Raw genomic sequence first — 15,526 nt, 5'->3', positions numbered from 1 at the left:
ATTCAACTTTATACCCCATAATTTGCACCATGCACTAATGTTAGCTAAATCTCTATTAAGGGATTCACCAACCCCAGATCTACATTCAGGGGATGGAATTGATGCAAAGAGAGTAGCATCATCTGCATATGCAACAAGCTTGTTTTTTAGGCCAAACCACATGTCATGTGTATATAGTATGAAAAGTAATGGGCCAAGAACACTACCCTGTGGAACACCGGATATCACATTCCTATACTCACTATGGTGCCCATCAACAACTCCTCTTTGAGATCTATTACTTAAAAAATCAATAATAATGCTAAGAAATGCCCCACCCACTCCCAACTATTTGAGTTTGAAAACAAGGGCCTCATGATTAACACGGTCAAAGACAGCACTAAAATCAAGGCCAATCATACGAACTTCCTGACCACAATCAAGGGATTTCTGTACAGCATTGGAGATTGTAAGAAGGGCATCACATGCTCCAAGGCCTTTATGAAAACCAAATTGCAAACTAGGGAGTAGATGATTACCTTCAGCAAACCTATTAAGACGTTTTGCCAGAAGACGTTCAAAAACTTTAGATAATATGGGAGTTATGGAAATTGGGCGGTAATCAGTAGGACTTGAGCTACCACAAACACATTTACATAGAGGAGTAACATTACAAATTCTCCAACAAGTGCTAAAAGCTCCTCTTCTTGCTAACTTGTGCAAAATAACAGATAACTCCAGGATAGCCACTTCAACTGAAGGGAGGACAGTAAGGATTATAAAAGTACTGAGGATCCTTCCATAATGGCAAAAGCATTTACAGTACAGTATTATATCACTAAATATACTGTCATGCAAAAATTCTTGAAGTAATTTGTGTTTTCCCTTGCTATACAAACCTAAACCCTGTAAATAGGAAACCTGGGACAGCATTGAATCATTAAAAAACTAGATGCAATAGTCAAGAGGAGGTTGGTGGGGCAGTTGTATCACTCAACTAGTTCTTTGGCTTAAGAAAGACAAATTTTAGAATTCGCAAATGCAAACCTTTTGTTCTTTACATATGACATTAACTTACTGGTGGGATATAGTCTGTATTGTACTCATGATCCACTTGATTGACCCAATAGGTACCAGTTAGGGGGAGAGTACAGTCACTCCTTTCAAAAGGGAAAAGTGATAGCCAGGTCCCAAGGAACTTGGTGAAAGGCCTTCCTATGTGACTATTCCCATTGTCATCTTTTTTTCTAAGGGGAGCCCGAATCAACAAAAAAAGGGAACAACTACAACTTGGTAAAGGAGTTAGAATGAGAGCAAGCTACCCTTACTGCCTCTTGCCAATGGAAAACACTGACACTAGCACTCCACAAGGTTCACACTCAAGGGCATATCAGGTATGCCTGGCAGAAGATGATCACAATTGGGCACAAAGGAATGAATGATCAACCAGGATGCATCAGGTAATGCCCTCAGTAAAGGAGAAATAACCAAGCAAGCTGAGTTACGCTTCAAGAAAAGATAATTGTCTATCTGATCGGAAGCATGAACACTCTCTTCCTGAGGAACATTGCGTACAGTCCCGCCCTTCATAAAAATACAAAAACACGTGGGATTGAAGGCTGTATCCCTGTAGGAACAAAATTCACTTTACCACGTTTTACCTTTGATGCACTTCCGCCATTAAGAGAAGGTGCTTACAAACACAAAACAAAGATGCTAATATAAACACAGTCAGAAAAGATCCAACAGCCGTAGAGAATACGAGTACAGCAGTGTATGTCAACTCTTGTTGCGGGCAAAAAGAAAAGTGAAGTGATACATATGGACAGGCTGCTGACTTCCCCCACCTACCTCCCAAATGATACAGCCCCTACCTTAATGATTCAACAGCTGTTAGAGCTCTGCTGAAGATTGCACTCTTATCTTAAGGACAAAAGGTTTGTATTCATGTAGGAACAAACATTGAATAATGCAATTAAATTCTTTTTCATATTAGCATGCGACTGACGTCTAGAGATTTGCCAACAGGATTCTGAAAAAAAAATGTCTAGCATACTTAATGAACACCTAGAAACATTACCAATACTTTGATTAAAGTGAATCAACTGTTGTTGCTGCTGTTCTACCTGTCTTCTTTCAAATTCCACATAAATAGACCAGTTTCATAACTACAGTATGGTTTAAATGTTGTTGGCTTCTTTAGCATAGTAAAATGAAATACAGTTTAATCTAAAAAACTGAGTTATATAGTATACAAATGTCTATTCATTTTAAAAGGTCATGTTTAATTAAAAAAAAAAAACAGGGATACTTTTATTGTCTTTAGCACAAAAAACCTAAACTCATATCTGAATTACAATTTATATAACATCAAGATTCTCAGAATGCTTTTGAATTTTTTTCCACATTTGACAAAACTATATTAATATAATATATAACATACACACATTGATCTAAAAATACATATAATTTATAGTTTGGATGTGAATATAAAACCAGAATCGCTATGTTAATGAATTTTACGTAATAATTCTCTGTGGTCCAGCAAGAGATAATAGGCAAGAAGAAGCTTGCTTAACTGTAAACACAAAAGAAAAAGTCTCATTTCCTAGCTTCACAGCAGAACACAAAGTCAAAGCTGCTCTGACTTTGGCATAATTCTCAGTAGGTATTCTCACTATTGCCTTTTTTTCATCAGCATCAAACTTGAGGATATCCACGGGTAAGCTTGCTGCAACCTAGAAATTAATCTGGATATCAGTACTTAGAAGAGTATGTTATATTAGCTGTCACTAACCTAATATGAGTATGGAGTACAGTATTCTTGAATCTAAGTTCATCATACAATTCTATTTCATCTGCATACACCAAATTCTCTTGTTAAATAAATTGTGCTCACATTATTGTACTCTTCAAATGTGGGACTTCTCAGTTTAGAAGCCGTGTTATTGGTTATAGTAAAATTCAGTTTTTAAGCAAGCACACGAAAACAAATTTCTGTTAAAGGAAAAATTGTCACGAAAATCCTATATCAACACACTCAGAGGCTTACCCAGAGCACTATTCATTTCAATAATTCTTACCTTGTATTCATTACACTAAAATCACTGAGGCTACTGAGGTTTCAACCTCACCCCAAAAAATATTCCCCTCTCCTATCTAGCCCTGCCCTGTGCTGACTGTTCCTCATATCTTATTGTAACAATGTCAAACCTACAAGAGGATGTTGTCGTTTATTTCTCTGAGGTCTTGATCTGAGCAATGAGGGCTCAGGCACCCTCGTAGAATGTGTTCCACTGTTTGAAGTGTTGCCCCACATGGTCATTCAGAGTTGGTGGCTAGTCCCCATTTGTGGCAGTTATCTCCAGTTTTGACCACTTTCACCCTTGCTCTGTTTAGGGTTACCCAGTCCTTCCTGGTAAGGGTTGTTCTGCACGGCGGTCGCTTTCTCGCCATTTCTCTATCCTGTGAGCAGCTGCCCAATATGGTTGTAGTTCATCTCGTTGCGAAGCTTTAGCGGGATTTTAGTGTTTGCCTTGCTTCCTAATGATTGTGGAGTGAATGCTGGGGATCATTAATTTGTTTATTCTATTAATTTTTTTCTGTTTCTCGTCAGAGGTGGGATGGTGGGATACCGGCTAGTTTGTATAAAGATGGAAGAGGTGTTGGTTTTAGGGTGCCAGTAATAATCTGACATCACTTATTTTACTCTGTCTACATGACATGATCTTGCCTACACTGGTTGCACAGTATTCCACAGTAGAGGGCTGTTTTTCTCAGTCTCTCAGTGTCTGCGTTGTTTGTCTCAGAGTCTTGAGGTCTGATCCACAGGTGATGTTGGTAAGTTTACTGAGATTGTTCCTAGTTGCTACTTTAAGTTTGGTTCTATTTACATGCTCTTTAAAGGAGAGCATTCTGTCAAGGATGACACCTAAGTATACTGGGTAAGAATAATTTTCTAGTTCTTTGTCACCCCATTTGATCTTAAGCTTCCTGTTTTCCTGGTACTTGTTAAGGTGGAAGGCACACACCTGTGTTTTGCTTTGATTGCCATTCAGGTGCAACTTTTGGTAGTAGATGGAGAGAATAGCCAGGGCACTTACCATCTAAATAGATGACACCACAAGAAGAAAACTAACCAAAGGGACAGCTACAACATAAATTTTACATAATTATTAAAGAGTGCACTGTCCTGACAGGCCTCTCCAGCTCAACTTAAATTACTTTTTTGAAAACACTGGTATTTTGGTAGTAGTTTTTGAACAGGAGTAAGAGGGTATGTCTAGCTGGTAAAAAAAAAACGAAAAAAAAAACGAATATGTTAAGTTAGTGATAGAACCAAGTGGATATTAGCAGTAAAACTGCTGGAACTTCAGTTGAATCATTAATAAGGTATTAGTTAGTGGCAGGTGGTAAGACGGGGAAGCCAGCCCATTTATCTGTCACAGACTGGAAAGCCACCTTGGTATCTAGGCAATGATTATTATAATTTTGGAGACTGATGGGATTAAAGCAGTTTACTAATTTCAAGAATATGCATACTGTATACCGTACTGTATAATGACGAGCCTTATCTAAGCTATCCTACCAGATGTACGACTAGGTTTTGAATATGACAAATCTGGAAGTAATTTGCATTTTTCCTAACTATACAAACATGCATTCTATACATAGGCGACAGAAAATAGCACAAACTGTAACACGGCCATAAAAACATTTAACAAAGGGTCAACAACCCATCCAGTTGTTACCAGTGAGTCGTGTGGAAGCATCCCCCTGCCCCCGTACTCTGATTGTAGGTCCAGGACTTCTGGGGTTAGGTGATGACAGGTAAAATTTGTGTAAAGAACTCAGGTTTATATAGTTAGGAAAAATACAAATTACTCATAAATTTGTTCTTACACGAATACAAAACTTCGTCCTTTACATAAGAAACTCACCTATTGGTGGTTAGAAATCCACTTTCCAACTGACTGGAACTTTAATACCAGGGATTGCTGCATCTGAGCTAGAAATGTATGATGAGCATCCTGGAACCTCATTAACCAGTGGCTTGACAATGCCAGCAGGTTAATGGCCCGTACAAAGGTGGGAAGTGAGTATGGGACTCTCCTGTGACACCATCTAGGCAATATAAAAGCAAAACGTTTGAGAATATACATACACACTGTGGTTTACCCAAACCCCATCTCCGCCTCATATGGATAATGGGAACGTAATCTTCTACTGTATATCGCCAGATATGTTAGCTGAGCAACAACATGAGGATTACCTGCAGTTCAATCAAGATCCAGTTGACAGGGAAAATGGATGTTGTGCCTCCAAGAGAGGGGAAGATGGACACTGGACCCCTAGAGAGGGGAAGATGAAGAAAAGAAAAAGGCAATTATTCTTTCCATTCATCCCAGTCTGGTTGCAGACTAGGAAGAGAAGCTTGGCCAATTAGTGACAGAATTTGGAAGGGTATGTGAAAGGAGGAAGTTGAGAGTTAATGTGGGTAAGAGAAAGGTTATGAGATGTACGAGAAAGGAAGATGGTGCGAGGTTGAATGTCATATTGAATGGAGAGTTACTTGAGGAGGTGGATCAGTTTAAGTACTTGGGGTCTGTTGTTGCAACAAATGGTGGAGTGGAAGCAGATGTAAGTCAGCAAGTGAATGAAGGCTGCAAAGTGTTGGGGGCAGTGAAGGGAGTGGTAAAGAATAGAGGGTTGGGTATAAATGTAAAGAGAGTTCTGTATGAGAAAGTGATTGTACCAACTGTGATGTATGGATCGGAGTTGTGGGGAATGAAAGTGACGGAGAGACAGAAATTGAATGTGTTTGAGATGAAGTGTCTGAAGAGTAGGGCTGGTGTATCTCGAGTAGATAGGGTTAGGAACGAAGTAGTGAGGGTGAGAACGGGTGTAAGCAATGAGTTAGCAGCTAGAGTGGATATAAATGTGTTGAGGTGGTTTGGCCATGTTGAGAGAATGGAAAATGGCTGTCTGCTAAAGAAGGTGATGAATGCATGAGTTGATGGGAGAAGTACAAGAGAAAGGCCAAGTTTTGGGTGGATGGATGGAGTGAAGAAAGCTCTGGGTGATAGGAGGATAGATGTGAGAGAGGCCAGAGAGCGTGCTAGAAATTTGAATGAATGGCGAGCGATTTTGACGCACTTCTGGTAGGCTCTGCTGCTTCCTCCGGTCGCCTTGGATGACCGCAGAGGTAGCAGCAGTAGGGGATTCAGCATTATGAAGTTTCATCTGTGGTGGATAATGGGGGAGGGTGGGCTGTGGTACCCTAGCAGTAACAGCCCTCGTCAGGCTGGGAGGAGCATAAAGAGGAAAGGTCCCCTTATTTTTCATTTGTTTGATGTTGGCTACCCCTCAAAATTGGGGCAAGCGCCTTGGTATATGTATGTACATAGTATGAGAAGTAATGAGCCACGGACACTACCCTGATGAACACTAGATATCACATTTCTATATTCACTATGGTGCCCTTCAACAACAACACTGAAATCTATTACAGAAAAATTCAATGATGAAGCTAAGAAAAGACCCACCTACTCTTAGCTGTTTGAGTTTGAAAACATGGGTCTCTGATTAACACCGTCAAAGGCGGCAATTAAAATAAAGGCCAATCATATGAGCTTCCTCACCAAAATCAAGGGATTTCTATAAAGCATTGGAGATTGTAAGAAGGGCCTTCATGAAAGCCAAATTGGAACCAAAGTAGGGAACAGATGTTTACCTTTTGCATAGCTATTTAGAAATAAGATAACAGGAGAGGGGATTCCCAGTCCCCTCATCTCGAGAGCAGACAAAACACCTGGGATAGATGGGGTGAGGACTCGGATGTTAAAGAAAGGGGGATGTAACTGTGCTGGAATGGTTGGTGAGATTGTTTAATATGACAATTTTGGAGATAAATTGTATTTTTCCCTAACTAATACAAACCTGGAGTAATTTAGGCTAAGTGGATATTCTTTCAGCGGCAGCTGGAGATAGCCATTGCACTTTAATTGCATGGTGGCAACCCTGCCTAACTGCTTGAGAGGGTATGCTGAGGGTGATTGGGGGGTACCCAGCCGCCTCTATATATACTGTACTCTCACAGCGGTGAGACGTCACTTTTTATTGCAGGTAGGACTTCTGGGGGACAGGTGATGGCAGGCCAATTTATATAAATAACTCCAGGTTTGTATTAGTTAGGGAAAAATACAAATTACAGTATCTCAGAATATGTCATTTGTTCCCATACTAACAAACCTTCTGCTATTTATGTGGATGACTCGCTCTTAGGAGGGTGGAAACCCTAGTTCTGGCATGGACATTGACCCAGTTTTACTTAGTAGAGTATATGACTGTGGTCTAGGGAAAACTTTGACACCTCGCTGAAATATACAAAGTGAGTATACTTGCGGCCTGTGCAATGCAGTAAAATAGAGGTAGTGGTTTGTATGAATGTCTTCGAGTTTATATATGAAAACAAGATGTATCACATTCCTCCTTCACAGAAAGCAATGGGGACATATACAGTATAACAATTTAATAACTTATACAAGGCTACACAAGGGAAGTGAAAATTAGCTGCAGAGGTTGAAGCCAGCTTGCAGAGGGACCCATGGTGCTGTACCCCAAGGGAGGGGAAGATTAAAAAAGGAAAGCCAGACATTCTTCTCATTCATTACAGTCCTAACCAGGGTAACCAATGCCCTCAACCAACTGCTACTTGTCCATCAAGAAGCCTGAGGTATCTTAAATCACTTGTTGAGCAGCCACCACAGGCCTGATAGTGAACATATCGAGTCTCCTGTGGGTCACGTCTTTTAGGTAATAGGCTGTGAAGGTGGTTTGTCTCTTCCACACGCCTGCTTGGAGAACTTGCAACATGGAAATGTTGTGCTTGAATGCCAGGTGAGTACTGATTCCCCCGATTGACTGATTAATTGAAAGTTTTCTGGCATCCTGACATCTAAGGTCATTAACGCCGATAGCATTTATTATACTGTACATGAAAAATAAAAGAGAATTCAACTAAAACCATTAAAGTTAAGAAGTCATTATAATAGTTAAATAGTTTTCAGAGGACCAGCTTCTGAAATAAATCTAAAAATGCTGCTCGCATAGTAGGACCCATCATGTCCAAGAATCTTGCCAAGGATGAAGCTGCCATCTTCACCTCGAGCCTCAAACAGATATCTATTTCTTAAGTTAGTAAAATTAGGGCATTCGGTCAACAAATGCCTCACTGTTAAAGGTACTAAACAGTCCTCGCAATACGGTTGGTGTTGGCCCTTCAGCAGAAACTCGTGTGTCAACCGTGAGTGACCAATACGGAGATGACAAAGAGTCATCTGCCATTTTTGGGGTATCATGTTATACCTCCAAGGTGATATGATATTTGCTACGTCCCTCATTTTATTGCCATCTAGACTATCCCAGTGCTGTTGCCATTTATTACAAACCAATTTCTTGATGTAAGGTAGGAAATCATTACAGGAAATGGGATACCTCCTTGGTACCAACTCGGATGCCGCATTCTTCGCCAGTAAATCTGCCTTCTCATTCCCAAACACACCTACATGTGCTGGAACCCAACAAAATCGAACTGTTATACCTATCCGTCCAATAGTAAAAAGCCATTCTAAAATCTTTAAAACTAGAGGGTTATTAGAATTAAAAACTTCTAAAGCTTGAAGAACACTCCTTGCATCACTAAAAATTGTGAAATTACCCTCCTTTTCCAAAGCTATTTTCTCAATATTGGTTAGTATTCCATACAGTTCGGCAGTAAATATGGAAGCTGTTAGAGGAAGTGCACCCAAACAATTGAAATAATTACTAAGTACTCCAAATCCAACGCCAGCATCAGATTTGGAGCCATCAGTACATAAAAAAGTTGATCCCCTATGTTCTGCAACATGTTCCGTAAAAAGAGACTTGGATTCTAAGTCAGTCATATTCTTCTTAACTCCAATAAAGTAATTACAAAAAGATACGCCAGGTAATTTCCATGGAGGCGTTTATGATACTTTGAATGGAAGCACCTTAATTCTAATTATATCCAGATTGTTTAATAATTGTTTCACCCGAAACCCAAAAGGTTGAGGAGATTTTGGGTGCAACTCAAAGTATGTTGAGTGGCTTACAAGGCTTGCAGTCTGAAAGGCTGAAGAATTAGGGAGTCTTTGCAATCTAAACCAATACCGAATAATAGAGGACATTCGGTAAAGGTCTAGAGGCAACTCCCCAGCATCAACAAGGAGACTTGTGATAGGTGAGGTTCTAAAGGCTCCTGTGGACAATCTAACATAGAATCTAATATTTTTAACCGGCTTGGGGTGGCTGAGGAGTTTATTTCGCATCCATAACTAATTTTGGAAAAAATCAAGGCCTTGTATAATTCTAAAATAGTATTGCGGTCTGGCCCCCATGATGTATGGAACAATACTTTTAAAAGATTCATAGCTTCAAGACATTTAGCTTTTAATTCTTTTAAGTGAGAAACCCATGTAAGTCTACAATCAAATATCAACCCTAAAAATTTAGTTTCACTTGCACATGGGATCCGTTGACCTTTGATGTATATATCTGGGTCTGGATGTACTCCCCGGATACGTCAGAAATGGACAATTGTAGTTTTACTTGTCGAGAACTTAAATCCATTCATATCGGCCCAATGGATAATTTTATCAAGAGAGAGTTGTATTTTTCTCTCAACCATTGCTATTCTAGCTCCAGCAAATGATATGGAGAGATCATCCACAAATAATGTTGCGAGAACATCCCAGGGAATGACTGAGGATATCCCATTAATTGCTAGTGAAAAAAGGGTTACACTCAGCACACTCCCCTGAGGAACTCCTTCTTCCTGGCATTTACTCTGTGATAGAGCTTCCCCAACTCTCACTTGGAAAACTCTATATGAAAGAAATGACTGAATGAATAGTGGTAGCTCTCCTCTTAATCCAAACTCATGGATTCTTTTAAGTATACCGTATCTCCGTGTGGTATCATATGCCTTTTCAAGATAAAGAAAGACTGTCACATGATGGTTTGGAAGCAAACGCTTCACAAATGGAGGACCCAAGTCGTATCAGCATATCAGTCGTTGAGTGCATTTTTCTAAATTCACATTGAATGGGTGATAAAATACCCTTCTTTTCAAGGAACCACATCAGTCTTACATTGACCATCTTCTCCATGATTCTGCACAAACAAGATGTTAATGCAATTGGCCTATAATTTGCTGCTATAAACTTGTACTTACTGGGTTTTAAAAAGGCTAAAATAATGGCTAGTTCCCAAACACTTGGACAACTATGATCATGCCATATTCTATTAAAAATGCCTTAAATAAATAACTTTGTATTAAAAGGTACGTGTTCAATCATTGCATATGGAATTCCATCGGGTCCAGGGGCTGTATCATTACACGTAGCAAGAGCAGAATCAAATTATCTTTCAGTAAAAGGAGAATTGTATGACTCCTGCTTTCTTGTTGCAAAGTTTAAAGCTTTCTTTTCTTCAATGCTCCTATACTGGTAACCAGGAGTTGCTTCATACTTGCACGATACATTTGAAAAATGGTCAGCCAGGGCATTGCTAATTTCGGTTGCTCCAGTCATATACTGGCCATTTACCTTTAACACTGGTGGTGGGTTTGGGTTGAATTTGCCTGCTATCTTTTTGGCTTTCCTCCACACAGATGATGTTGGTGTTCTGTTAATGGAGGAAACAAATGACATCCAAGACTGGCGCCTAGCTTCTTTCATGGCACAACGGAACTGTGCTTTACATTTCTTTTATATGACTAAATTCTCCTCAGTACGGCGCATACGCAATCGAGTTAAAGACTTTCTTGTGGCTCTGTGCAGGGCAGTTAATTCTAATGACCAACAGGGGACTGGTCGTCTTCTGAATATCCCTGTTGTTTTGGGAATGGAATTCACTCCTTCTGTGTCAAGAGTTCCATCAAGTAAGTCTATGGCATCATCAACACTTTCAAACTGTTCTGCATTTCCTTCAATTTCACTTAACTCCCAAAATCTATTCCAGTCCACCTTATCAAGGTTCCATCGAGGCGATCTCTGTAAAGGTGGACCATTGTTGGTGTTTATAATGATTGGTGCATGATCACTAGTATGCCAATAATCTAATGTTCTCCAATTAAAATCGAGAAGACAGTTAGAGCTTGCAACTGATAGGTCAATGCAGGACAAGGTACCTGTCTGAACATGAAAATGTGTGGGCTCTCCTGTATTAAGGAGCCCGACATCTTCATTCTCCAAAATTGATGATATAATATTACCCCTAGCGTTTGCCAAAATATCACCCCATAAAGGATGTCTACTATTAAGATCTCCTAGTAAGAGAAAAGGTTGTGGGAGTTATTTAATCACTTCTATATTATCATATGAGATGTTATCATTTGGAGGCAAGTAAAGAGAACAGATTGTGTATTTTCTCCCTATATCAATCTGTACAACCACTGCCTGCAAAGGGGTACAGATAGACAAAGATATTTGGGGAACATCTCGACGAACGTATATAAGACTTCCCCTACGGCTCCCTGTTCGTTGATCATATGGTGTCCTATAGCTAACATACTCTCGAGGACAAGGAGTATTAACATCAAGCTTGCTTTCTTGTAGATATACAGTTATAGGGGAGTGCTCACATATGAGGAGCTTGAGTTCTTCATATTTCACCCTTAAACCCTGGAAATTTTATTGCAGAATGGGGGAAAAAACTATGATTTATTTTTAGGAAGACACCTTAGATGAAGTCTTCCCATTGGCAATATTTGATCTAACAATATTTCCTGGTGGTATCTCTAGAGAGGATCTTGATATAGTGGGTTTTTTGTTCCTCTTTTTCTTTGTGTCCTTTTGATCTAATTGTTGAGGAGGATGGTGGACCTCAACTTGAATTTCTGATTGGTTCAATTTACCTTCCAGTTGATCAGAAAGATCAGCAGACAAAATATCATATTTATTTGAAGTTGTGACTTTAATGTTTCTTATGGTAAGAGGTGAGAGAGATGGAGGTCTCTCTCTTTTTCCATTAAAAGGTTGTGATCTGTCAGGTTTTTGCACCTTCCCCACTACAGGTTCACCAGGTAAATTAGTTTCAAGTGGAACCTCCATCAGATTGGGCAAGGACACGGCCTGAGAGAGGTTTGTACTATTGTTTAGAATTGGAGTAGTTGGCTTTTGAATAAATTTCAGATCTTTAAGTATTTTTTGATTTTTCTACAATTTCTGGACATAGATTTTCGATGGGACTTTCAACCTCTTTAACTACTTTCATTTGTTTCTTTATCTTCTTAGTAGAGGTATAATTTTTGTCTGTGTGGTTTGACAAGTTTTTCTTCAGAACCACTGAAAAAGGTTGCCCTGGTCTTATCTGCTTTTCAAGAGCTCTTTTACGAGCCTCATTAAAAGTAACCCTTTCCATGGTCCTAATGGCCTGAATTTCTTTTTCAAAAATAAACTTAATGCAGCTTTTAGATGTAGCTGGGTGTGCTTCCCCACAGTGGCACAAACAGCTGGCTTATTATTTAGTTTTTCCTTGCATTTCTGGCTTAAATGGCCATACATTTGGCAATGATAACATCGCAATGGTGAAGGGATATAAGGTTTCACCTTCAAAGATAGCCAACCAGCCTTAACAACATTTGATAATCTACATTGATCAAATATTATAATTAAAGTAGCAAGAGGAATACGTTGTTCTCCAACTCTCTTTCTCATTCTGACTACTTTTACTACTCCTTGACTTCTCAGTTCATCCTCAATTTCTTTTTCCTCAATATCCAGCGATTCTGGAGCATATATCAAACCTCTACTCTGGTTGAAAGTAGGGTGCGAAACGCATTTTACACTATGACCATCCAATGTTGCGAAACGCATTTTACACTATGACCATCCAATGTTGTAAGTGTTTTTAACCTTTCACCTTGTAATGGGGATAGTGTCTCTATCAAGAGACTTCCAATTTCCTGGGGTAGAATTTTTGGATGCCCTCCACATAAAGTGACTACAGTAGACCCCCGGCATACGGCGTCCCCAGCTTACGTTTTTTTCACGTTACAGTGTGGAATACTGTACGATTTTTTTTCGTCCCCTTGTTACGACATTTTCCACACCTTACGGCATCAAATTCCGAAACTCAAATTTGGCGGTTTCTACGCGTACGACTGTGCGAATCAGTAGCTTACCACCACGCTCATACGTCACTGCATACGTCACTAAGAAGCTGGTCTGCTATTGGTTGGCGTCATGGCGTCACTAAGATGCCGATGTGCTATTGGCCGAAAATCCTCCCACAATGCTTGAGAGAGATGCTGCCTCTCTCTCTCTTTGTCATACGCGTGCTCTGTTCAGAATCTCGTGTGCGTTTTGTAAAGACTTGATCTCGTGTGAGTGCTTGCGATATTGTTATTTTTTGTGCATTTTAGTGCTTAAATTATAACTTGAATTCGTTAGCCATGGGTCCCAAGATTGCTAGTGATGTTAAAGGCAGAAGTAAGATGATGATAACTATGGAAACAAAGCTGGAGATCATAAAGAAATATGAAGAAGGCATGCGCATCGTTACCCTCGCTAATACGTACAGCCGTAACCAATCTACGATTGGTACAATTATTAAGAATAAGGAAGCCATTAAAGCAAGTAAGTCTTCTAAAGGCATGACTGTCCTTGCCAGTGGAAGGACCTCAATCAACAATGAGATAGAGAGACTCCTTCTTCTGTGGATTAAAGAGAAGGAAATCGCTGGTGATACACTCACGCAATCGGTAATTTCGCACAAGGCGAGCGCCATCTTTGCCGATCTCGTGGAAGCCCAGAGAGACGGCGGAGGCGAAGGAATGTCGCAGCAAGCCCCCAAGAGTTTGAGGCTTCTCATAGGTGGTTTGATCGGTTTAGGAAGAGGACTGGTATTCACTCAGTCGTCAGGCATGGAGAGGCGGCCAGTTCTGACAAGAAAGCAGCAGAAGAATTCCTCAACAAGTTTGAGAACGTAATTTCCAGAGAAGGCTACATTCCTCAGCAAGTTTTTAACTGCGATGAAACTGGCCTTTTCTGGAAGAAAATGCCCCACCATACATATATCACAGCTGAAGAAAGGAAACTTCCTGGCCATAAACCAATGAAGGACAGACTAACGCTCGCATTTTGTGGAAATGCCAGTAGGGACATAAAAATTAATCCCCTACTGGTATACCACTCAGAAAATCCTCGTGCCTTCAAGGCACAAAATATCACGAAGGAGAGGCTCTCGGTATTTTGGAAGTCTAATGCTAAGGCCTGGGTCACGAGGACCATATTTGAGTGGATAAATGTCTGCTTCGGTCCTGCTGTCAAGAACTATTTAGAAGAGAACGATCTTCCTCTGAAATGTCTCCTGGTGCTGGACAATGCCCCTGCTCCCCCTCTTGGCCTCGAGGACATCATTCATCCCGACTTCTTCATTAAGGTTCTCTATCTTCCACCAAACACCACCCCTCTCCTCCAGCCTATGGACCAGCAAGTGATTGCCAACTTCAAGAAGCTTTAAACGCAGCATCTGTTCAGAAGATGCTTCGAAAAGACTGAAAGCACTCAACTCACCCTCCGTGAATTTTGGAGGGGGGATTTTGACATCGTTCAATGCCTGAAGATGATCGACACAGCTTGGAATGAGGTTTCACGGCGCACCTTGAACTCCTCATGGAAGAAACTGTGGCCAGCTGTTGTAGTAGAACGAGACTTTGAAGGTTTCAATCCCTCAACCGAAGACGAGGCCATTGATGATCCTGCCCCTGAGGGAGATGTTGAGGAAATAATTTCAATCGGGAGGTCCATGGGGCTTGTTGTCGATGAGGCCGACGTCCATAACCTTATCGAGGAGCGCAGGGGGGGGGGAGACTGAAGAAACGACATCGTCAGAAATAAGGGAAGCTATCGGTTGGTATGAAAACCTTACGAGTTTCATTGAAAAGAAACACCCAGAAAAACTTCACACAAGTTGTCTTATGCAGTGTTAATGATAAGTGTATGAGTCATTTTAGGAAAATGTTGAGGAATCGTGAGAAACAGGCTTCTTTAGATAGATATTTCTCCAAAAGAGAAATGTCAGAAAGCAAAGACGATAACAGTGATTCTATCAAAAAAGCTGAAAAATAGTAATTTTTTAAGTTCTAAAAAAAAATCATAAAAAAAATTTCAAAAGACAAAAATAAAAAAAGCATTTTTAATTTTAAGTGTTTATTAGTAAGAATAAATTTATTATGAAGTGTACATAACATAATTAGCATTGATACGTTTTCATATCTACCATCTACTCCCCCCTCTGCCTCCAGCCACTACCAGCTCAAGTCACGTCACTCCAAAGGTAAATAAGATTTAATTTTTCCTTTACAGTACTGTACAGTATATAATTTTTATTTATAATGTTATTTAATTATATACTGTACAGTACTGTACATGTATATTATATATAAGTATACTGTAGTACAGTGCTTACTATACTACTGTATTGTATTTTGTTACATTCTAATTTTCAATGTTTTTACCAG

At 39.9% G+C, this 15,526-nt stretch overlaps 1 protein-coding gene across 2 annotated transcripts in view; it reads right to left on the bottom strand.

Annotated features, from left to right (window-relative positions):
* Window positions 1-2,279: 2,279 nt before the first annotated feature.
* Window positions 2,280-15,526, bottom strand: part of Rpp14a (Ribonuclease P/MRP subunit p14 a) — a 165,627-nt gene continuing 152,380 nt past the window's right edge. For both annotated transcript variants that reach the window (XM_068362389.1, XM_068362390.1), the window contains exon 4: window positions 2,280-2,717. In XM_068362389.1, the coding sequence (XP_068218490.1) occupies window positions 2,499-2,717 (219 nt within the window). In that variant the 3' untranslated portion in view covers window positions 2,280-2,498. The remainder of the gene's footprint in view (window positions 2,718-15,526) is intronic.

The sequence above is a fragment of the Palaemon carinicauda genome, chromosome 39, assembly GCF_036898095.1.
Source record: "Palaemon carinicauda isolate YSFRI2023 chromosome 39, ASM3689809v2, whole genome shotgun sequence".
NCBI lineage: Eukaryota > Metazoa > Arthropoda > Malacostraca > Decapoda > Palaemonidae > Palaemon > Palaemon carinicauda.
This window is presented reverse-complemented; position numbering and strand designations above follow the sequence as displayed.